Genomic DNA, 24,372 nt, shown 5'->3' with positions numbered 1-24,372 from the left:
GACAGTTGTAGCATTTTTATTAGATTAAAAAAAAAGAGGCAGGTCTATCTTTGAGCCCCTTCCCCCCATCCAAAGAGCTCATCTGCCCCCTTCTAACTCTAGGAAAAGCAGAGGGAACCAGAGAGTAAGGTATTTTCAGTTAATGTGTTAGGAAAAAGAGGGCGGCAAGAAGATACATCACATCTACCTTGTCCCAAACTTCCAAAGAATATTAGAAAACTCAGCTACAAACTTAGTGGGCTGGGGAGAAAGTCCCCTTTCAGGACCAATGTCATTCTTCTTCCCCCAGAGAAAAACCGGAGTAAGAAGGTGCTTCTCCCCAAATTCGATTAGCAGGAAGGGACAGGTATCACCCAGTTCTCAAAAGCAGAGAGGCAGCATGGCCCTTTAGCGCTCCTCAAAGCCAGGCATGGGAAAGGCCCGGGCGAAATCTTCCACCCGTTGCCTGAGACTGGCCAGGCGCTGTCTTGTTTCAGGATCATTCAGAAGAAACGATTTGAAATCTTGGAGCTTCCCTGGAGGTTGGGAGGAAGATGGTAGAGGGGAGAAAAAGGGATGGTGTGAGAGAAATGAACAGAAGGGTTCCTACCTGGTCTCCCCTCCCAAACACCCTTGACCAAGGGACCCTGGAAGAACAGTAGATTGTTGGGTGAGCAGTTCTCAGGGAGTGACTAAAGGGGAGAAAGGACCAGAGAAACCAGCTCAAGGATGGACTGTGGGCAATCAGGGGCCTCAGCCAGACCACTCACTCACCTGTCTTGTTCTTCACATCTAGTCCAATGTGAACTCCCTCATCAATAAAGTTCACCACTTGCCGAAAGTCATCTTCTCGAAAGTGTCGAGATGTTAAGGCTGGGGCCCCTGTTTAAGCAGGAAAGGTATTAGAGAGTGCTGGCTAGGCCATACTCCTGATCACAAACTCACATCCCTTGATTGTATGGGTGAGGGACGGGCCTCTTCTCATTCTTTTCCTCAGTGCCTATGCTAGGTGGGAGGGGCAGAAAGACATATGACACCTCCCCAGGGCTCCTCCCTGGCTTGAGGCACAAGCCCTCCCAGGGTCACTCATGGTTGTCCCCTCCTCCCCACATACCAAGTCTGAGTCCCCCTGGGGTGATAGCACTCCGGTCCCCTGGACAGGTGTTCTTGTTGGCGGTGATAGACACCAGTTCCAGAACTCGCTCAGCCCTTGCTCCATCCAGTCCTTTGGGCCGAAGGTCAACAAGAACTAAGTGATTATCGGTGCCGCCTGAAAGAGGAAAATGGGGTAAGATGGGGTTGGGGGATGAGCATCCAGACTCAACCCTCCAATGCACACTAACAGTAGCTCCCATGAGCCCTCACCAGACACCAAGGAGTAGCCCCTCTGGAGAAGTTCATCGGCCATGGCTCGGGCATTCCGAAGGACCTGCTGGGAATACTCTCTGAACATTGGGGTATTGACCTAGGAGGGGCACAGAGGAGATAAGTATCAGCACCCAGCAAACACCTGTATTCACACCTACATCACCTGTGAGAACAGAAGGGTCTAGGATCAGATCAAGTGCCAGGAGAGAACCTCTAGTCCAGGGGTTCTTAATTTGGGGGTCCAAGAATTTTTCAAAAAATATTTTTGGGGCAGCTAGATGGCACAGTGAATGGAGCACTGGCCTAGGAGTCAGGAGGACCTGAGTTCAAATTTGGCCTCAGACACTTAACATTTACTAGCCATGTGACCTTGGGCAAGTCACTTAACCCCAATTGCCCTGCCCTCCAAAAAGAAAGAAAAAAACAAATGTTGTTAATTACCTTCCCCTGATCCTGAAGGCTTTTATATTCTGCTCCAATCCCAGCCCCAACAAATGGACCTCTTTTTTTTCTCCCTTCTCCCTCCATGGCTACTCTAGCGATAATAAAAGATGAAAAATAAAGGACTCTAGCCTAACATCCCCTCTTGCCTACTGCTATACAATAAATCTAGTCCTACTGGGATCCAGGCTGCCATGCCAAGGAGGTACAATGGGCTGATTCCACTGTCCATGGGGCACATTCACTCCAAGCCAACCCCTCCTATCAGAGCTGACCCCACCTACCTGCTTGAGGGCCACAGCAACAGCTGCAATGGCATGGTTATGGGGCCCACCCTGCAGGGAGGGGAAAACAGCAAAGTTGATTCGGTCCTCAAATGTGTAGGGGATCTCTCGCCCAGTTTTGGGGTCCACAGACTGCACCCCTTTGCGATAGAAAATGAGTCCTGACCTATGAGAAGAGAGAAAAAATGAGGTCAGGGGCCTGGTCTGTGTGGAGTTTGGGGTTGTGGGAGACATGAAAGGATTGACTGGGGTTGAGAACTTAACTGGGGTCGGAATTTAATAGAGGAAAGGACAAAATGGGAAGAGTCTGGCTCCCATTGAACCTTAGATGCCTAAGGTCTTCTGAAGTCAGGGTTTCTCTGACGGTTAAGTCACAGTGGGACTGGGGTTGGGAAGGGGGAAGACAGATCAGGTCAATTCCAGCTGTTCAAAAAGAGTAGGGGACCAGAAAAAGGGCATTATTCTGGGATTGTAAATTCGGGACAGAAGGGCTCAAGTGGAGAGTTCCTGGGAGAGAAGAAATAAGAATCTTCTGGGTAGACCCTTTCCCTTTCCCAGTTTCCAAGTGCATTCTCAACTGTTTTCCCATACTTTAAAAAAATCCTGTCAGACAGTTCAACATAGGGTTTTTGAGGGAGTCTGGTGACCTATCCCTACTCTCAGAGGGCTGTGTGTGTGTAAGTAAAAATGGAAACCGTAGAGAAGGGAAGAAAATTAGTCTCTTGAGGGGCTCTCAGCAAAGTGGAATACCCAGGGGCAAGCTCTGACCTGGCCCCACGCAAGGTCTTGTGGGTGGTGGTTGTGACGATATCTGCATGGTCGAAAGGTGAAGGGATGACTTTGGCAGCCACCAAGCCACTGATGTGTGCCATGTCCGCCATCAGATGCGCTTTGACCTCATCACACACCTAGAAGAACAGGAGATCAGCATGGTGGGGAGTGGGAAGAGTTACTGAAGTTGGACCCAACCTGGGATATCTCCACAAAGGGATATCCCCAAGCTTGCTCTGACTCACCTCCCTCATTCGGGCATAATCAATGAGACGAGCATAGGCGCTAGTGCCTGCAATGATAAGACGTGGCCGGAAGAGCCGGGCAGTGAGAGCCAGCTGGTCATAGTCAATGAGGCCAGTCGAAGGCTGAACAGATGGACAAATGGATAATTGAGACTCTGGGAGTAGGGAAGAGAACAGCAATTCTCTCCTCCTCTCAACCCTTGAGGTTTCGGAGGTGAAACCTCTCCTGTCTTCCATCCTGCCTCCAATATCCCATGCTTCCTTCACCTTCTGTCACTCACATTCAGTTTATATGGCATAGATTCAAAGAAGATGGACGTGGCTGAGATTCGCTTGACATGGGACATGTAACCGTGAGTAAGGCTAGGGAAGAGAAAGAGAGACAAGCCAAAGAGATCTCAGAGCAGGGAAAACAAAACCCCAAAACCCAGGCTCCCCATCCCCACATGGCCAAATTCCTTTCATTGCTTGTGTCCTAAAATCTCTTCCTCAACTCAGGCCCCCATTCCCTTCCCCCACCCCAGGGAAATTCCACTTAAGCAAATTACCCCTCTAGCTTTCTAATTTCTGAGCCCTTGGGCCTAGCTTGTCCTAGCTGCTTCCTCCCTCTTCCCCACAGCTCCCCTCAAACTCACTGGCCTCCATCAGGCAGATCCAGTCCCATGATCCTGTCGTGGGGCTGCAGGACAGCAGTATAGGCAGCCAGATTGGCTGGAGACCCTGAATATGGCTGGACGTTGACTCCCCATCTGTTGGGGTCAAGGTCAAAGGCCTCTAAGGCACGTCGCTGACACAATAGTTCAATCTCATCGACAACCTCTGATCCACCATAATACCTGTCATTGAGGAGAAGGGAAGAAATGAAAGGGTTAAGTTTGGACACAACAGGGTGCTTTAGTTTATTGCCGAAGGGGTGTCATACCCCCTTCAATGTACCTATTTCAACTGAAATAGCAAGCAGGAGAGAGAGAGAGAGAGAGAGAGAGAGAGAGAGAGAGAGAGAGAATGCAAGGGGGGGGGTGCTCTGAAAGGCTAGGTTCACTCCATCCCCCCTCCCACAACTCCAGCCTCCTGACTCTGGTCCCCTCATCTCACCTTTTGCCAGGGTATCCCTCAGAATACTTGTTGTTTAGACAGGAACCCAAAGCCTCCAGGGCTGCTCGGCTACAGAAATTCTGAGATGACAGATATGGGGAGAAAGTGTTATAAGGGAGCACCCCACCTCATCCCAGTTCCCTAAAATTATGATGCCAGGTCAGCCTGATCCTTCTTTCTACTACAGCCAATGCTGTACCAAGGAGAAAAATACAGTTAATGCAGGGATAACTTCCTTTTTTTGCTTTTTGGAGGGCAATTGGGGTTAAGTGACTTGCCCAAAGTCACAGGGCTAGTTTTTGTGTTAAGTGTCTGAGGCTGGATTTGAACTCAGGTCCTCCTGACTCCAGGGCTGGTCGGTGCTCCATTCACTGTGCCACCTAGCCGAACCCCCCCCCCCCATAACTTCTACATTAAAACTTTCCCCATCAAGATTTGAATTTATGATAGGTAGGTATAAGAAATTAAATGGGAATTTTGGGGGAGTTTTGCAGAAGCTACAGATAACACACAAAGAGTTTAGAAACTCAGAAATATATAAAATATATATGAAATACATAAAATACATACTACTGTATGTCATCAACATAGTTTATCTTTTAATACCATAATAATTCGGATTTCTCTGGAACAAAAGGAGGGCCAAAAAATTTTATGTGGATTTTTTCAGATTGAAGGGGCATTATGCCCCTAACCCTGGATGTAAATAACTGTAGTGAAAGAGCTGTTTCATCTAGAGCTGAGGTGTCTAACTCAAGCCTTCAAAACTCCCAAAGATAGTTTGGAAAAATTTAACAAAACAAGAATACAATACAACTGGGGCCTGGGGATCAGATCCGGGGGCACAGATACTTAGCACCACACCCAGAAATAACTGGCCGTGTAACCTTGAGCAAGTTACTTAACCCCAATTGCTAAAAAAAAAAAAAAAAAGAACACAATACAACACAGATAATGTTAATTTATGGCTTTCTCGGTCAAATGCTTCCTGCAGGCATGAAGAGATCCAGTTCAATCAAGAATAAGACACCAGGGTCCTTGGAAATCAGTTACAACACCCAACCCCAACCCAGAAATATCCCTGCCCCCAGGTGCACCTACCTCAGAGGCAATCAGCTCTAGGCCCCGACATTGTCTATCCTTCTCTTTTTGTAAGAGTTCCCACATCTCAGGGTCACTATCAGACAGGCTTTCCTGGCCTGTCCAGCCTCTGGAGGCCTCTCCAGCCTGGGCTTTGGCTGCCTCTCCATGCTGGGCCCGAAAAGTCACCTGAAACAGCTGACTGCATCTCTGGAAGGGCTGCCAGGGCAGAGAAAAATCACATACATACACCCACAGACTCCATAACCCAGACCAGGATGGGGAACCTTTGGCCACAAGGCCACTAGGTCATCAAGGGCGGCCCTTTGACCGAATTCAAACTCCCAGGAATTTGTTCTGTGAAGTCTGGATTCAGTCAAAAGGCCTCCCTTGAGGACCTAGAGGGTCACATGTGGACTGGGGCCAAAGGTATCCCACCCCTGACCCAGACTCAGTCACTTCTGCCCTACCCCCACTGTCTGCCTCAGATCAGCAGAGCCTGGTCATTCCTGAAGACAGTTTTAGAGGGCAAAGTTCAGAAGAAAGTCCAAGGGGGGTGGCTCTGATTTGATCCACTCCGCTGAAACAGCAAGGGGGGGAGGGGAGCTTCCCACAACTAGGCAAAGTTTAGAGTCAGCGTTTCTAGAGCCATAGTAAACCAGCAGCCTCTGGCCCTTTCTATCCCCCCACCCCAAGGAAACTCTCCCTAAGTCCTACGTAAACACAGTAAGGCAGGCAGAAGAGACGGGAGGCTCCAGGTTCTAAGTCTGCAGCCCCGGAGGCAGGGCTGATGCAGGACCCAGCCTGTATTACTGGTCTCCGCTGTAACAGGCACCGTTAATCCCTGATGACTTGGAGATGCAGACGAGGCACCAGAATGAGGACCACACACTGCCCCTGTCATCCATATCCCACCCACCCTGATGCAACCTGCCCCGGACAGTTGCATCATTGTTTTTTTTTTTTACTTCTGTGCTGGCATGGGGTGGCTCCCTGCAGGCTAAGGGGATCCCTCACATACTGGGCTGTCTGGAGCAGAAAGGGGGTGGGTGGGGGTCTCAAGGCCGCCCGACACAACTGGAAGGGCTGCAATTACCTGTCCCATCTCTCCCCCACCCCGTCCACTCCGGGACACCTGCAGCCAGGCATCCACTCCCCATGAGTCGGGGGAAGGAACAGGGGGACCCTGCGCCCCCTTTCAGTCTGGTGGTAGTCTGGAGAGAGAGGGGTCCTGAAAGTTGGGGCGCTCCAACAGGTCGATTCTGGCCACATAGCGGGTGTCCCTTCCCCGTGCCACGTGACCATGGCTGGGGGTGAGCAGGACCCCAACTGCCTATCATGGGGAGAGAGGACACTAGCTCTCAGAACTCCGAGTCCCGGGCCTGCCCTTTCCCATCACCCCTATAACCCACCCCCCACCGCGGGCCACGTGCTAGAAAGTGCAGGGCAGAGAAACCCCAGGCCCGGGGCAAGCCCACGGGGGAAGGGGGGGGAAGTGTGTGCAGTGTGAAGCTGCCTCCAAGGCCCGGCCACCCCTGGCCTTACCCGGAATGCACGAAGCAAGGGGAAAGTTAACATCGCGGTTCAGAGACTCAGCAGGTCCTGCTAAGCACCTGGGCCCCCAGCAGATCGGAAAAAGAAGGAGGCAGGGGCGCATGCGCTAGAAAAAGACTGGCTCGTAGCTCCCGGCTTTAAGATGAGGCGGAGCTAACACATGCGCAGAAGGGCTCCGGGCTTTCTGGGAGTTGTAGTTTTGTAGGCGTCTTCCGTTGTTGTTTCCAGCTCAGACAAATTGGGCGGGTAAGAGTAGGGTTGTGGCGGGAAAGAGCGTGTGTTGGGTCTCCTCGTTTGGGAGAAGTTACAATATTAAATTCTTCCTTCCGAGATTTATATCTGGTTTTCCGTAGTCGTTTGCATGTTGTATCCCCATTTCCCTCCCACATTAAATTGAAAGCTCCTTGAGGGGAGGGACTGTTTTTGCCTTTCTATCCCCATAACTTAAGGGGGCCTGGCATATAGTAAACGTTTTATAATTACTTCCTGATCGACTGACTGCAGGCTCCCTATTCTTTTTTTTGGGGGGGGGGGGGGAAGTTGAGGTTAATTGACTTGCCCAAGGTCACAGGGCTAGTTTTTGTGTTAAGTGTCTGAGGCCGGATTTGAACTCAGGCCCTCCTGACTCCAGGGCTGGTCAGTGCTCTATTCACTGAGCCAACTAGCTGCCCCAGGCTCCCTATTCTTAGCCCTAAATCACAGCTGGGTCACAGATAAGATTCAAACTTGGGTCTTCTAATTCCACAGAGCCTTTAATTCTATCCCACCCCCTCTATTCCTCCCCCTCCCCACCCCCATCCCCTATCTTCAGTTTTGTCCTGGGAGCCCCCAGGGTTCTTTACCTGCTTCATATAAATATGCTCAAGTCTTCCCCATCCTTAAAAAAAATCTTCACTAGACCCTAGCACAAATTATGATCCAAGCTATGACCCTATTATCTTTCCTCCCTTTCTAAATTCCCAAGAAAAGGCTGTTTACACCCTTTGCCTCATCTTTCTTCTCACTCACTTTTAACCTTTTTCAATCTGGCTTCCAACCTCATCACTCAACTGTATCTGCCCTCACCAACATCATTAATGAGCTCTTAATTGTCCAATCTGAAGGTCTTCTCTCAATTCATATTCTTGAGCTCTCTGAAACATCTGATGCCACTGACCAGCCTTTCTGAGTTTTTGTGATACTGATCTTACTTGGTTCTCCTACATGCAGGCTTTCTCCTTTTCAGTCTCCTTTCAGGATCATCATTCATATCCTGTTCCCTGACTGTGGATATTTCCAAAGGCTTGTGCTAGGCTCTCCTCTCTGTCTCTTTCTGTCTCTGTCTTTCACTGTTTCTCTCTGTCTCTCTCCCCTTCACCCCTCTTCTCTCAGTCTCTCTGTCTTTTTCTGTCTGTCTTCCTCCTCTCCCTCCCATGGGTTTCCTTAAGATCTCTATAGTGATAACTCCAAGGTCTATATTTTCAGTATGATATAGTGGATTGGGAGCTTCCCCTACTCATGAAATCATTGGTCTAGTCCCTAATAGTGCTACAGGGGACTGTATTTGAAGTGAAGAAGATCTGAGTTCAAATTTCACCTAAGATCCTTACTGGCTATGTGACCCTTTCTTTAACATCTCTCTGTCACTTTTTCCTCATCTATAAAATGATGGAATTGAACTAACTGGCCTTTAAGATCCCTTCCATTTCAAAATCTGCCACCCTGGCTTTAATTAAGTCCTGTATCATCAGTTTCCTACTAGATATTTCAAATCAGATTTCCTTTGAACTTGATATTTCTGAAAATGAACTCTTTCCCTCCAATCTCACTCCTTTTCTGAACTTTGCTGTTTCTGTTTAGGGTGCCACCATCTTTCTGGTCACTGAGGTGTGCAACCTTTGCGGCATCCTGAACTTATCACTCTCTCTCACCCCCTGTGATCATTCAGTTGCCATATCTTGTCATTTCTACCTCCATAACACTTCTGACAACTTTTCCCTCCTGTCAGCTCACACAGTCACCTCCCTACCATAGCTCCTCATAGCTTCTTTTCTAGACTTTTGAATAGGTCTCTCTGACTCAAATCTATTTCTATTCTAATCCATTCTCTACAAAATTACCAAAGTGAATTCTAAATTCAGGCCTGATTATATCACTCCCCCACTCAACAAACTCAATTGGCTCCCTAGTACTTCGAGGAACAAATGTAAATGTGTTTGATTGGCATTTGAAGTCCTTCACAATCTGGCTCCAAATGATCTTTTCAGCCTTATTGCATATTACTCATTGCCATGAACACTATGGTCCAGGCAAGTTGGAGCTCTTACATGACCACCTCTGTGACTTTGCAATGGTTATTCTCTCTCCTCACATCTGTCCCTCAGAATCCCTAATTTCCTTCAAGTGTCAACTCAGAAACTTTTCCTCATGCCCTAGCTTCTAGTGCCTTTCCCTCCCAATTTTCCTTTACATACATCTTATACACACACACACACACACACACACACACACACACGCATATCTTTGTACATGTTGTCTCCCTCACCTAGACTGTAAGCGTCTAGGCAACCGGGACCATTCACATTTTTGTCTTTGTCTCCCTTCAGCCTAACACAGTTCCTGGCTTACAGTAAGTGCTTAATAAATGCTTGCTGATTCTCTCTTTTTCACTACATCATGCTGTCTCCATTTCTCTCTAGCCCTTAACTTCCTCATCCATAAAACGATAGGGTCAGAACAGGGTTCCTTAGGGTTTCTTTCAACTGTGGTAGTCTATAGAACATCCGAACAGTAGAATGGATTGTTCATGAAGTAATGAGCTCTCCATCACTGGAGATGTTCGAGCAAAGGCTGAACCACTTTTCAGGGATGTTGGAGGAGGAGGCTGATGCTTCTGGTACCCAAGTAGACTAAATGACCCCTAAGGTTCCTTTCACTCCAGAATTCTGTGATTTTTTCCGGCTCTGAAGTTCTATGACCATCAAAGGTCCTGTGACCATCAAAGGTAGCCTGGAAATGGAAAAGAAATAGTAAAAGGACAATGATGGGGCATGTAAAAAGAGAGTGGATAGAATAATCTCCTGCTTTGATGGGGATTCTTTTTTTTTTTTTGAGGAGATATTGGAGATAGGAGGCTTAGATGGTGCTCCTCTCCCCCCTCAGGTGAAAGTAATTCTTTCCTTCTCAAATTTCTCATAGTTCTCTCTGGCTCTCCCTTGTTTTTCCTATCACTTTATAACTTGTACCTTACTTATTTGGATGTACCTGGCATCTCCTTCTGTTAGACTGTAAGTTTCCTGAAGGCAGGTACTCTGTCATTTTTCAGCTTCACATGCCCACAATTTAGCATGTAACAGACACTTCCTATATCTTTGGGGAGCCTTTTTAGGACCAGTTGGGGAAACCACTTCCCTCAGCCCCCTCCATACTCCTCAGTCACTTCAAGTTGCCTCCTAGATGGTAAAAACATGCAGACAGACCTTGAGTTCATGAAGTGGTCCCTGCTTTGGGGAACCTATAAACAACATTTACAAAAACAGCCTGTATTCAGATTTCCAGGAAAAGATGCTGAGGTGGTAACAGCCTCTATCATTATCTTCAGGTTAAATCTCTCTCTCTATGTCTGTTTTCTGTTTCTCCTCTCTATGTCTCTCTGTCTCTGTCTCTGTCTCTCTCTCTCTCTCTCTCTGTGTCTCTTCCTCCCAATGCAATCCAAGCCTCTTCTCCATTTCCTGGTTCTTCACCTCTATGGCCATAGAGGAACAGGTCTATCTACCCTCCTCCCTTTCCCTCCCCATCCCCATACACTGGACTTGGCCTTCAAAGCCCTCCAGCTAGGGAACCCAGGTCTGTATGCTTTCTTTATATCATTTCCCTGGAGCTTGTGTCTGTAATAGGTCCTTTCCTCACCAAGACAGGAATCCTATTTTGAATCTCACCCACCTATATCTCACTTTAATGACTGCTTCAGTCCAGCTACCCTAATCTAGGGAACACTTCCCTTCCTCTTCCTCACCCCAGCTCCACCTGTCCCTAGGTGTTGAAGGACTGGAGAGGAAGGGACTCTACGTCTAAGCTTGTCTGCCTCCTCTGACAGCAGTCCCCCAGGGCAGAGGGGGCTTTGGGTATTGGAGAGCTGTTAATGAAGCTGCTGCCAATTAACGCCTGGGCAGGGGTTAGAGGCAGATAAAATTAGCTACAGCTACAGAAGGAGGGCGAAGTCTAGGGTTGGGGGCTGGCAGTTGGGGATAGCCAGAAGACTCAAGGTGGGGGGTGGGGCATGTACCTGCAGCATTCGAACATCGCCACGTCTTCCCACCTACAGCTTGGGGGCCCACATCTCTTCCCCATCTCCTTCTTCCCCCCGGCTTCTTCTCTCCTTTCTCCCACCCCTGCCAGTCTGCAAACTCAGCGCCCATGAAATTAAGGAAGTAAAAGGAAGATCGATGGCTCCAGATGCCACAAACACTGTGAGCCCCTCCCTTCTTGCTCTGCTCCCGAGGCTTGTATGTCAGCTTAGTTGGGACAGAGCCTAATGGCTTGTCACCTCCCCTTCCTTTTCACCCAGACCCTCATTCTACCCTCTAGACCCCAGTCCCTTTCTTCCTCCTGTTCCCATCTGACCCACCCCCGACTAGTCTCCCTAATATCTATGTCCCCTCTCAGGTCTAACCTCCCTTTTCCCTACTCTAGCCAGTGTGTCCCCTCTGCAATGCGCCCTCTAGGGAACTGTGTGTCTCACTGATCTTAGAGACATCCTTCAGTGTTTCTCAGGCAGCAGCAATGTCCTCGGCCTTGTCTCTTTTCAGGGCTAGGTGTCCCTCCCCTTTCAAAGCTGACTTCAGTCTCCTCTTTTCTGTTACACTTTCAGTTTCCTCCCTTATTCACAGAGTGGGGAAGGAGGTAGCCAAGGTGATCCTCATGGTACCGACTTTCTCCCCAACTCCAGCCACCTCTGTAAAGGGCTCACACAGACTCATATTGGATTTGACTTTATTTTCTTCCCTTTTTATCTGACTTGGGGTGGGGGACATAGAAAAATAAGAAGCAGCAGGAGGGAGAGGCAGGATTGGGCTGGACACCACTGCCCATTGAAGAAGGTAAGCAGGGGGCAGAGTAGGACCAGGGGCCTAGTAATTCCCCCATCCTTCCAGCGATAATTTTTCTTCTGCCCCAACTGGGGTCTTGGGTGGTTACAGAGAGGTGAATGGATATAATAAGGGATCAGGCAGAATAAAGGTGGGGGCTAGACATTACAAGGGAAGGCCAGGTATTATAGGTGGCCAGGTAATACTAGGAGAGAGCTGGAGTATAAACATCTTGGGGGGCAGACTGGTATTACAGGGAGATAGGTCACAAGTTGTTGGGGAAGAGGTTGTTGACCAAAGTGAGTGCTTTGGAGGCTCTAAAGCCTAGGGCAGAGGAGATAGAAACCCTCATTGAACCACCTCCCCTTTTCTTCTCCCCTCACCCTGGGGAATTTGAAGGTGGTTGGGATGGAAGGGTTTGGGGTCTTCTTCGAAGGGAAGTGGACTAGAAGAGGACAGAGCCAAGGTGAGGTCCCTGGAATGATGGGCAGCCACACTTTTCTAAGGTGGAAGGGAAAACTCTTAAGAGGGTGAAGGAAAGGAGAGGTAATGGGGAACGAGATATAGGAGAGGACAGTAGTAGCCTTCATGTGGGACTTCCCCCAAATGAAAACCCCTCTTCCCTCACCCTTGCCCAGGTGCCAGCCAGGCCTCCCTTTCTCTGCTCTGCTCTTGCCCTCATCTGAAGAGATCCCAGGCAAAGGGAGTGTGGGAATATAGGGGATGTTTGGGATAAGGGGCTCTCTGACACCCTCATTTAGGGGACGATGAGGTTTGAGGGAAGCAAAGGGCAGTAGTTGGGGAACAGGGGGAGTCGCTATCCGAAGTAGGGGTGCTCGCTCTGGAAGTTGTAGTCCGGGCACACCTTCTGCACCAGTTTGTAGTCAAAGCTGAGGAAGGAGACGAAGATGCAGATAACTTTGAAGGGCTTGGCACAGAGCCACGCAGCCTGGCTCTGAGTGTGCTCGGTGAAACACACCTGCGACGGGTCGTACAGACAAGGGCGGTGCTTCCGAGCTCGATTAGTCTTCTCATACTCCACGTGGCAATTGAAGGCCCGAGACTCCTTAGCCCCGGGGACCCCCAGTGCTCCTCCAAGGGGGCCTGCGAGCGCGCCCCCTAGGGCACCTCCCAGCGTTCCCCCCGACGGCATCCCTAGTGATCCCCCCGAAGGCACCCCCAGGGGAGACCCCAGGCCAGGTAGGGCAGCTCCCTCCAGGGCCAGAGTGGACTGCAGAGGGTGAGGCGACGGCCCAGTAAGCAGAACACCCCCAAACTCTACAAGCTTGGACGGAGGCACAATACTGACGCTTAGGTTGCCCAGACTGGAGGAATTGTGCCGGAAGTAAACGCTGAAGGTGCCATTGACGTGGTCCACGATCTTGCCAGTCACCAGCAGAGAGAACTTGAGGGTATGCACCCGGAAATAGAAGTCCCCCCAACCGAAAATTTTTTTTGCCCTGGCTGCTTTGACCGAAGGCTTCCTCTTGGTGCGTTGTGCTGGGGGTGCTAAACCGGCTCCAGCCCCTCCAGGTCCCCCAGCCCCAGCCCCAGCCCCCGTGTAGTTAGTTGGCCAGGCCCAGTTCCAGGTGTCGGCTGCGCCATAGCCTTCAGAGGAACGCGGGGCCGGAAAGAGGCGTCCTGGGGAGCTCACTCCAGCCCCAGCAGGGCGAAGCTCCAGGTAACGCGGGGTCCGGGACACCGGGAGTTGTGCACTGGAGGCCTGAGGAGTGGGAGGGGGCAGAGAGAGGAGAGAGAGAGAAAGAAGGGAGGAGGTATTGGGAAGGTAAACAGGACCTCTTACTCCGGCTCATGCACCATTCTTCCCAGGTGGGCCCCCTTTTCGGTGAACCGTCAGGGGGAAAACAAACACTGTCAGCATAGCTTCCATATGTCTAATGCCTCTGTTTCCTTTTCCTTTCAACTCTGTCTACTGTTTTTCTTTCTGCTTCTCCTAAGCCATCCCCAGCCCCCTACCCCTTTATTCCTGGACCAGTTGACCTCTTCACCCTCCTTCCCCTTCTGGAGGAGAGAAGAGGAAGCCAGGTTCTGGGGTTTGTGGGGAGAAAGCTAAATAGGGCCGGAAGGACAGGAAGGTAGGGGGAAGCAAGGCCAGCCGCCTAGCACGGTCAGCTCCATCTGTGGCCCCCGTGTCTGCTCATTAATCAGGATGGGGGGGGGGCAGCAATCTATCAAAATCTGGAGGTAGTCTCAGGGGACGGGGGCGGGAAACTGCGACTCAGCAACTCAGGGCCCGGCCAGATGGGGCTGAGCCAATGCCGACCCCGGCGGGGGGTGGGAGCAGGGCAGAAGAGGCCGGCACCGAGTCGGCTCTTCTGCAGCTCCTGGCGTGGCCTCCCTACCCTCTCAAACTGCCCGCTGTATTTTATTTCCCCGTCAGAGGGGGGCGCTGCGGGGCCAGAGACAGAAGCTGGCTGCAGGTAGTGCTCCGAAGGTTGCCCCGGTGAGGGGCTTGTGGCAGAGCAGTCTTAGACTTCGAGGACTGAACCCCAACTCCAGTGATGCCCCAAATAAGCTCCTCACAGCCAGCTCCCGCTGGAGTGAGCAGGTGTGGGGAGCCTCTTGCCCCAAGGGGCTTGCAGAAAAGCAGGGGGAGGCAGGTGTGAGGGTCCTGCTCCTGTCCCCACCCGCGGCCCTACCTAGCCCGCTCCCCCGCCTTCCCCTCTCCTCCTGCCTGTCTCTCCGTGTCTCAGGTGGCGGCCGATCCGGTGAGACAGCGCTGGCGCGAGTACAAGATGGATCGAGAGGCGGGAGCGGCCGGGCCAGGCCCGGGCCATCAATTATCCGGGGGCGGAGGCGGAGGGGGGGGGGCGCGGGAGAAGAGGGTGCAGGGAATGAAGGAGACGAGGAGAGAGCGAGAGTGAAGAAATATGGAGAGGCTGGGAAGCTGGGGAAGAGGGAGGGAGGAAGGGAACGGTGCGTGTGTGTGCGTGTGCGTGTGTGAGTGTGTCTACACTGGGCAGTTGTGAGAATCCAACAGTGTGTACTTCCTCCGTGTGCGAGGCACAGGGGGGTGAGTGCACACACTTGAAGGGTGTGTGGACATAGTGCGTGTGGACATGGTGTAGACGTTGCCCTTGTGCACTGAAGGTGTTTTGGGAGTGTGTACACACCACGTGTGAACCTGGTGTGTGTTTGTATACGTTGTGTATGTACGCATTGTGTACACACCAGTGCGGGCCGGAGGCCCCAGGAGCCTTAGTGTGGGGGCTGGGGAGCCACAGATGAGCCGGAATCTCCGTCTAGCCGCCGCCGCCGCCGCCTCAGTCCCCGCAGCGCTGCGATCCCGGGTTATTAATGCCGCCGCCTTCTCATCATACATATTTATCGCCCCCCCTCCTCCCATCCCCCAGCCCTGCCCAGGTGAGGGGGGCGAGGGGCGATGAGAGCGTAAGAGACAGAGACTGAGCACTGAGCAGGGGAACGAAAAAGAGGGAAAGACAAGGAGGACCCCTTGGGCTGAGGTGGGGAGCAGAGGAGCTGAGCCTCGAGCTGGGGGTGGACCAAGGGAAGACGGGGGAACTCGGACTGGAGGTGTAAGACTGGGAAAGCCTGTGAGCCCTTTGGTCTACGGGATGAGCCCCTTGAGCTGGAAAAGTAGGGGTGATTGAGCAAGGGCTTGTCGAGCCCTTTGGGCCGGGAAAGAGGAGCGACAAAGAAGCGCTAGCCCGAACTGTGCCCATGCCCTTGCCCTGCGGAGAAGAAACCAAAACGTTCCTTCATCCCCACTCCCCTGTTGCCCACACAAGTAGATGAGAAATCCAGACTTCAGGAGGGACAGCGACTGAAGATTCCTGCCTCGGTTCCGACTGGTTGGTTCTCTACGGCAATCTAAGCTACGTTTCTTTCCCTTACCCACTCAGTCCTAGCCCTTCCCAGTTTTCCTCCCCTGACCCTTGCCCCTTTCAGGTTTCTAGGCATACCATGCTACCCACTTCCAATCCAAGTCCTGGTGGATGGTGCTGGCCCAAGGTCTTCCCTCCCCTGACTGGGAGGAAGGCCGGCTAGGAAGGAACCCAGGCGGGTTTCTATCAATTCCCCAGAAATCAGCTCAGCTGAAATGGGAGAGGGACTGGGAACTGGGGAGGGGGGGCCCTAAGACAGCTGCGAAGGGGTGTCTGAAAGTCGTTTGTCCATCCTTCCTTCCCCACCCCGGGTGTCTGATCCCAGACAAATTGCTGTCTCGCCTTCTCTGATCCCTGCAAATCCCGTGGCTTTGGTCCTCTCCCCCCCTCCCCATTCACTGCAGGAGTCTGGAAGAGATGAAAGGAAAGTGTGCATATGTGTGTTAGTGTGTGTGTGTGTGTGTGTGTGTGTGTGTGTGTGTGTGTGTGCCCTGGCTGACCTTGGATGGAAGGGAGGGGTAGTGACCTGGGCGGAGGAAGGGGTATATCTACTGGGAAAAGGAACTGAGAAATGGGAACAAGAGAGAAAACAATGAAATAAAATCTTTTTCTTCTTGGTCTTTAAGTCCCTTTCTCTATCTCTCCCTCCCCCGCACACTTTTATCCCTGAACCTCTGGGTCAGAGTCTCTGTCTCTATTTCTCTCTGACTTTGTCCGGGTTCTCCACCCCTCTCTAGACATTCTTGTCACCTCTTTTTTTTTTTTTTTTGTTTCTGTCTCTGATTCTTTCAGGGTGTCTCTCTCTGAGTCTCTCCTTATACTGATGTTTTTGGCTGTCTTAGAGAGGGACTGGGGGAGACACAGGTTGATCCAAAGAGACTGAACAAGGTATGCCTGGATCCCGGAAGCTTCTGGTGATACCTCTGGGCCTACTCAGCTTTCTGCTGAGGACAAGGGCTCCCTTCGAAGGGCGAAATGGGGATGGGGCACTTTGTTCAGAAGTGTGTAAGTGGGGGACTGGAGGAGGGGGCGAACATTCGCCGAAGCTTAGGTTTAATTAAGCTAATTGGGCGCGGTGACATTTGCAGAGGGGAGAGGCGAGCGTGGTTGACAGCTCGGGGTTGGGGGGGGGGAGGGAAGAAGGAAAGGGAAGAGAAGCTTGTCTTCACCAGAGTCTCGAAGCCTTGAGCCGGAGGGGGTGGGGAGGGGGAGCTGTATTATGAGCTGAAGCGGTACATTGAGGTGGTACTGGATGGAGGGGGAGAGCGGGTTTTCAACTCCTCCCCTGAGTGTAAGGGGAAAGGGGTTGCATAGAAGCGTTAGGAAGGCATATTGATTAGGAAAGTAGAGGGATGAGGAAGGCCAGCGGCGTATTTGAGAAGCTTGAGGGGACCCAGGGCATTGGAGAGGGGGGAGCACCACCAAATACGACCCCCCACTAGTCTCCTTCCACTACAAAAAGATCGTGAAGAGAACTCAGAGAGGAGAGAGCGTTGAGAAGGTGGGGTAATAACTGATTTTGCTGTCCATGCTGGCAAATGGGTGGGTCCTGGGGTCCGTTTGCTAGCTATTGCCCATAAACCCTTCACAGTTCTTTGTAAATGGTCAAACATCTAGTCAAGGGGCAAGGTCTGGAATGGGAAAAGAAGTAGGCTTATTTGGGGAAAGGTGATAGTAGGAATTAGGGCCTTTGGAGAACTCAGTGCCCCCCCCCCCAGAGCTTTGGCCGGGTTTCCCCCCCCCCTTTCTGCCCCCACCTTGTCCCCAGGCGAGATCAGCTGAGAGCCGCTGGGACAGTAGCCATCCCACAGTTGGGAGCTCTGGTATCTGAGGGCAGTGGTTTAGGGACTAGGGTTGGCCTCGGCTCAGCCAGGAGGAAGGAGTCTGAAGCTATAAGCACACACACACCTATCTCCATCCTCTAGGGCCCTGCCAAGACAGGACAATCGGGACAACTGGTGTCAGTGCCAGAGTGTTATGTGCTATTGGAGGTGGGGATGTCCTGAAGGAAGAATCTCATTCTAGTCACACAGGGCGGGCCAGGAGGGTTAGGTGGGCTGTCCCCAGGGCTGCAAGAGGAAAGGGAGGGGGTCACGAATCACTGTGTGGGTGGAGGAGAAAATAGGGTCCGACCTCAGCGCCTGTACTTTTCCCAAAAGCTTCAGAGAAGAACTCGTTTTCCTCTGGGCTCCCCCCACCTACGGCGCCCAGCCTACATCCCCATGTACTGGACGACCTCTCTCCTTAGCCTTCAGAACCGAGCTGTGATCGGAGGTGGACGGTGAAAGTGGTCACAGATCGCTAATCCATTACCCCAGCCTGCAAGCCCGGGTAGAAGGCGGAGGGTTGTGAAGCTTTTCGGAGGTCATGACTCTTGCCTCCCTGTGACCTTGGGAGAGGCCTAGGGTAGGGGGAGAAGGAAGGGCATGGGGCTGTAGAGCTGAAAGGTCTCCTCTCAGCGCCTACCCCCTTTTCCCTTCCCCCCAAGCCCGTCTCCCGGGCCGCAGCGCAGGGCTTACTGCTATCTGAATTTTGATTTTATTTTATATTTTATTTCCTTGCTTCCCGGAGCGGGTGCCCCCCGGGAGCGGTCCGCCCCCCCGCCCCCACCCCCCCTAGCCCCGCGCCTCACTTTATTATTGCAATAAATGTGTCTATAAAGGCGCCGGCTCCGGGGCGCGGGGCTGAGGGGGGGCAGGGGGGGCAGGGATGTAATTTCCCGAAGCAGGAGCCGGAGGCCGGCGAGGCGGGGTGGGGGTGGGGGAGGAAGGTGTTGGGGGGAGGAAGAAGGGAGGGGACTGGAGAAGGGAGAAAAGACTCATCAATTTCCACAGCCCTTGATCACACTCTCCCCCACAACCAAACCCTCTTAACACGCTCCATTCCTCACTGCCACCCTCTGATCCCCGTTACCCCGTTCTTTTCCCTCGCTTTCTCTGCCGTTGTTCTGCTCGTCCTCCACTTCTTCCTTTCTGTCCCCATTATACCTAGCTTTATCTCTCTGCCCCTTCTATTCCGCTGTCCCTCATTATTGCCATTTGTTATTCAGCTCTCTCCCGACTCCCTCACCTCCTTATTCCAGTTCCTCTCGCTCCCTTCCCGGTTAGAAGACGCGCCGTTTTCCCCTCAGAAGCTCTGGTCTCAGGACAGCTACTGAACCCAGCCGCTCGCTGCCCATCTCGCTTCCCTCCCCGCCGACCTGGCCCCAGCTGCGGCCCCAGATTACCCCAAATCCCTGTGCGCTGCTCCCTTCTCGAGGCCGGGCTACGCGTGTCTAAGTGGCCAAGCCAGAGATTAGTAGGGGACCGGGAGGGGTGGAAGAAAGCGGGAAGCCGGGCCACTGAGGTGGGGGACGGCGCCCAGGGAGTAGTGGGACACGTCTCTCTGAGGCCTGGACTCCTGGGTTCTATCCAAATGCACCTTCTTCCCACTTCCATCACTCTCTGCTCCCAAGGCTGGGGAGTACCAGAAAGCCTCCACTCCGCTCCAGAAGCTAATTAGTAATTAGTGATTAGTGATTAGTTAGTATTGATCCTGCCCCGCCCCATTTCCTTGCGGGTGGGCTTGTTCCTGAGGCGGCTTCATTTGCACGGGGAGAGAAACAGAGATGTTCAGAGACTGAGAGAGAGAGACACATACATAGAGACAGAAAAAGGCAGAAAAAAAATAACCTAGGCAGAGACATCAAATATATTTAGAGAAATAGAAAGCGCGAGAGTAAGGAAAACAAACAGATTTTGAGAGAGATAGAAGGGAGAGGAGGAAGCCATGAGAGACAGTAACTGCAAAGATAGGTGGTTAGAGAAATGATAGCAGAAAGAGAAAGATGGATAAGGAGAAATAGAGAGATAAGAGAGAGATAAAGGAGGGGTGTGAGATGGGTGGGGAAAAAAGCTGGGTTAGAGACAGGAGATAAGGGGGAGAGGAGAATGAAGAAAAGAACAGTAAAGATAGATAAGGGGGAAGGTTGGGGTTTAATAGGCCAAGGGAGGCAGATTGATAGAGTGGTTTTGTGGGTGTTGAGGGGGTGAATACTTCCCAGACAGTTCATTCCTGCTCTCCTGGCCAATGATCTATGCTTCCCCCCCCCCCCAACCCAACCCAAGGACATTTAGGCATGGATACACACTCTGACATATCTGGCAACTACCCAAGCTCTCTTATATACTCTAAACACAAGCTAGCTCACACCACAGACCCATACTTAGACATAGATACCCCCCACACCCACACCCACACCAATATAGATACACTTACAGCCATAGATACACTCAGATACACAGGTACACATGGAGATAAACATACCTGGACACAGATACACACACATCTTCAGACACATAGGTACATACATTCAAATGTACGAATACACACAGATTCACCATGTGCAGTGCACACACAATCATTTTCACTCTCGCTCTCCTCAAGTCTCTGCCAGATGTTTCATTTCCCTTCAGGGGGGAAGGAAATTAAACCAGCTTGGTCAGCTGGGGGAGTTTGGTTAAGGGAGAAGAGTTGGGGATAGCAGAAGGGAAGGCAGAAAAGGGGTGGAGGGTTGATCAGCTTCTGGGAGGAGGGAATCCAGAGCTCCAATTAGGAGTCCCCATCATCCCTGTTGAACCTGAGTTCCAGTCAGGTGGGCTTGTTTGTCAGAGGTATGAACCCCAAATCTTTCAATCTTTATGGTTTTGGTGGTGGCCCAGGCAACCCAAAAACCATTCCCTGCTTCTCTGAACCTGGAGATTGGACCTGACAAGATGAAGCCTGAAGATGGGGGTAGTCTCCCACTGTCTCTGCCCCTTTTCCCCTTGGAATCTGTGATTGGGGTGGGGGGAAAGAGTAAAAGGGGATAACTGAGGCAGCATTAGAAATTTAACTCACCCCCTAGTCACCTTTCAGCCTCTTCCCCCCAAGGTCAAACAAAGTCTGAGGAGGAGCCAGAAATTTGAATGCCTGGGGTTTTGGATACCTATCAGACCTAGCCCCTGGCGCTGGGTTGGCTGAAATGGAGACCACCAGGATGAAAAGGGTCATAAGAATTGGGGGGATGAGCTCCCCTCACCCCCATGACCAGCCCAGACTCTGCTCCCAAATAGGTTAAACATCCAGAGAGAAATTCTAGTCTTCCCTAAGGAACGTTTCTCCCTTTATCTTCCTTGCCTCTTCCTAACATGAGGCCATCAACAGCTGTGTGGAGGGCTGAAGCTGATAGAAGAGAAGGATCAAATGGGGGCAAGGGAGGCTGCAGCTCCACTCCCACTCCAGCCCTAACCCTGTGGTGATGGGGCAGGTCAGAGAGGATTTAGAATGTTCCTCAAATGTTTAGCTGTAGACACACATTTATGCATCCACACACAGCCATACACAGACACATAGATAAACATTTGGGCAGAAATACACAAATGTACACACTTACGTACCAAGAATCATATACAAACACACACATTCACACACAAATGCACACATACATTTACACACTACATCCACAGGCCTTGGGGACTTGGACAGAAACACTTCTGTTCACAAACACACACAAGTGCAGTAGCACACAAATGCACTTTTAGACACACTCCACACAAGGACATATGCTCACACGTGTGCTCACACTCAGGGGCTAAGGGCTTCATCAGGAAGGTGGAGGGCACAGCTGTCAGGCATCTGTAATTGAATGGCAGGGGACATGTTGCTTCTCCCCCCTCCCCCCTCTCCCCCAGGCAGGGAAATGGAATGGGAATTTCTTCAGTCAACCTGTGAGGTTGTGTGCCAGTGTAAAACAGTGTGTGAGCTTGTAAGCATATGATGCCGTGTGTATATGACATTGTGTATGTGTTGTGTGTGTATGCAGATAAAGGTATATATACATAGAAAATATATATATACATACATACACATAGAAAATGTACAGGAAAGAGTAGGAGAAATGGACAAGGCGAGACACAGCGAGCCAAGGGAGAGGGAGAGGGACAGAAAGGATACCGAGAGACAGGGAGAGATTGACACTGTCTCTGTCTCACTCACCGTTTTCTCTCACACATTCGAGTTGTGTCTCTGACACTTTCCCTTCGCCCTTTCCTGGAGGAGCACTTGGGGCCTGACCCTTCTCCCTTGCCCCCGCCTACACAAACTTGTTCTGGAGAAAGCGCGGGTCCAGGGGTACCGGGGTCTTTTTGTCAGCCGGTCACCCACATTACCCCACTCCCCTAGGCTCCCAGATGCCGCGCAAAGTTAGATCCCGCCGGGATGGGGGATGGGGGTAAAGGGGACCGGCGCGGCGCAGAGGAATCTTCCCTCGCCCCTACCAGTTCTAACCCGTGGACCCAGGAGTCCGAGACAACCCCCTGACGCTTAGCATTCCCCAGGGCCCTGGAGGCCCAGACTCCTGGGTCCCCAGCCCTTTTCCCCGCCCCCTCCTCCCAGAGCCCCCGCCCCCCCTACCTTCCGCAGGAACCAGGGACTGAGGAGCAGGGCCAGCCATCCAGGGAACAGCCGCATCTTCCCGGGGCTCAGGGGTGGGGAGCAAGGGTTGGGGAGGGGTAGGCAGGCACCACAGGGGGATAGTCCCCAGCTGTGGGCGCCGGGGACTAGGGGAGAAGGAAGACAGGGAAGGAAAGGAAAAGAGGAGAGGAGCTGAGCGATGGACCTGGGGAACTGAGCGCAGGAGAGAGAAGGAAAGAGATTGGGGGGAGAACGAGGGGGGGTGGAGAGGGCGGGGGGAGAAGGGTCAGTGTGGCCCCGGGAGGGGGGGGGGGGCGGGACTCTGGGTCCCACCAATCCCGGGCCGCGCCCTCCACACCCCACCTCCCCCTCCCCGCAGAACGCGGGGAGGGGGGGTGACGAGAGAAGGTGACTTTCACCCCTCCTCTGTCTGGAAGCCACGCCCCAAGGCCACTCGCGAAGGACCACGCCCCCTCCCAATAGGACCACGCCCCCCTGTCTCGGGCCCTAGCTGCTAGGGTAGGAGCTGTCGACCCCCTTATACTTCCTTTCCTTGAAGAAAGGCAGGAGTGAAGTCTAGGGTGCCTAGATGCCAGAGAGTTGGGGTTATGGGAGTCCTATTTTGAGGATGTTGAAACAGTAGACTTGAAGAAGGACAGGGGATTTTCGTGCTTCGGCAGGGGGTGTCACCTGAATTGTATCTCTTTGCGGGGGAGGCAGAAGGCCTTGGGAAAACAGAAGACAGGCATTCTGGGCTCAAATGAAGTACCTTAGATGAACTGGGGGCATGGAGCCCCGGACGTGGTTGTCGTTCAAGGGGTGATTAAGAGAGCTTTAGGAGGGAGGGGATCAGGACTGAGACTGGCCAGCTACAAGATGGGCAGCATGGAGTGATTGGAAGTGTCCTCAGAGAGCCTGGAGCTGAACTGGGGCCAGAGGAGGAGGAGAAGGAGGGCTAGGCTAGGGACTGGGGCAAGGAGTCAGGACAGGAGAAGAAGCACTGGGAGATGAGGGTGGGCAAAGCCATTTAAAGGTGTGTGTGGCGGGGATAGTGGGGCTGAGACTGAGAAGGGAGGTTGGAGTGCTGTAGACTGGAGGGCAAGGAGGGGGAAGGGAGGGGTCTGGAGGAGGAGGAGAGGCCTAGCCCTTGGGGGCAGAACTGGGGGGGAGAGGGGGGGAGAAGGTTGGCCCTGCCCGAGCCGTTTGTCAGTCCTATTGACAAACGTGACGGGGTTTCCGCCCGTGATCAATGATTCTCATCTCCTGGCCGAATGAGCCACCGGGCCCTCATCCATCCCCGTCAGCGCCACAGCCGCCGCCGCCGCCTGAGGCCCCCCTCCCACCAGCCCGGGGCCGGTCCTAGAGCTGTCCCATGGCTTCCCCCGACGCACGCCCTTCTCCATTTCTTGGTTCCTTCCCTTTCCAAGATCCCCAGACCCAGTGTTGCAGGACCGACTGCACAATTGACTCTCCGATTTCTGATTCCATTCTATACAGACCTCTAGAGCCCCTAATTCCTAATCCATGACCCCCAGACATGCTCCAGTTCTCCCAAAGTCAGTTGCCAGCTTCCTGCTCCCTGGCCTTCTGAGCAGAGCAGGAGGCCCCCAGGCCATACCACATCTCCCTAATGTTTGGGAGTCCTCCCTCAAGTCTAACCCCCACCCTCCCTACCCTAGCCCTCCTCTCCTCCTCCTCTGGCCCCAGTTCAGCCCATCCTTCACTTCATTCTGCCTATCATCGTCTGACTCTGTCCCTGTCTGTATCTCTGCCCCCGGCTGCCTCCCCCTCCCCCGACCCAGCCTTTCTCTTCTCTGCCCGCGGTGTCGCCAGCTGTCAGCTGTTGCTACGCACTGAGGCTGAGGTATGACCGAGACCGAGACAGCGACAGACAGAGACAAACAGAGAGAAGCGTAGACAGAGACGGACACCGGAGACTGAGAGAATCACAGAGACTAAGCACAGACACCTATGGTGTCTGTCTGCCTGCTATAGGTAGGCAGGCAGGGGAAAACAACACAGAAAAAGACAGGTTGAGGAGAGAGAGAGAGAGAGAGAGAGAGAGAGAGAGAGAGGGAGGACGGAGAAGGGGAAAGCGACAGACAGAGACAAACAGAGAGAAGGATAGACAGAGACGGACACCGGAGACTGAGAGCGCGAGGCAACCCGCGGCCGCGCAGCGTGGTGCCAC

The 24,372-nt window shown here is 52.3% G+C and overlaps 1 protein-coding gene across 4 annotated transcripts; it reads right to left on the bottom strand.

Moving 5' to 3' along the window:
- LOC138154988 (serine hydroxymethyltransferase, mitochondrial) lies at window positions 1-22,426 on the bottom strand. 4 transcript variants are annotated; one of them, XM_069079999.1, is made up of 13 exons: window positions 17,968-17,978; window positions 6,809-6,905; window positions 5,285-5,482; window positions 4,184-4,263; window positions 3,724-3,924; window positions 3,370-3,451; window positions 3,089-3,211; window positions 2,841-2,980; window positions 2,073-2,238; window positions 1,345-1,444; window positions 1,094-1,249; window positions 754-861; window positions 1-515 (listed from the first exon to the last, which is right to left on the bottom strand). In XM_069079999.1, exons 2-13 carry the CDS (start codon window positions 6,839-6,841, stop codon window positions 388-390), a joined length of 1,515 nt encoding a protein of 504 aa, XP_068936100.1. In that variant the 5' UTR covers window positions 6,842-6,905; window positions 17,968-17,978; the 3' UTR covers window positions 1-387. The 4 variants fall into 4 exon arrangements, with proteins under 4 accessions (XP_068936100.1, XP_068936081.1, XP_068936091.1 ...); XM_069079980.1 differs by lacking the exons at window positions 6,809-6,905; window positions 17,968-17,978 and adding an exon at window positions 22,182-22,308; XM_069079990.1 differs by lacking the exon at window positions 17,968-17,978 and having other exon boundaries at window positions 6,809-6,936.
- Between the last annotated feature and the right edge of the window lie 1,946 nt (window positions 22,427-24,372).

This window comes from Petaurus breviceps, unplaced genomic scaffold, assembly GCF_028583685.1.
Source record: "Petaurus breviceps papuanus isolate PSGF00001 unplaced genomic scaffold, PetGlider_PUasm1.0 154, whole genome shotgun sequence".
Taxonomy (NCBI): Eukaryota; Metazoa; Chordata; class Mammalia; order Diprotodontia; family Petauridae; genus Petaurus; species Petaurus breviceps.
This window is presented reverse-complemented; position numbering and strand designations above follow the sequence as displayed.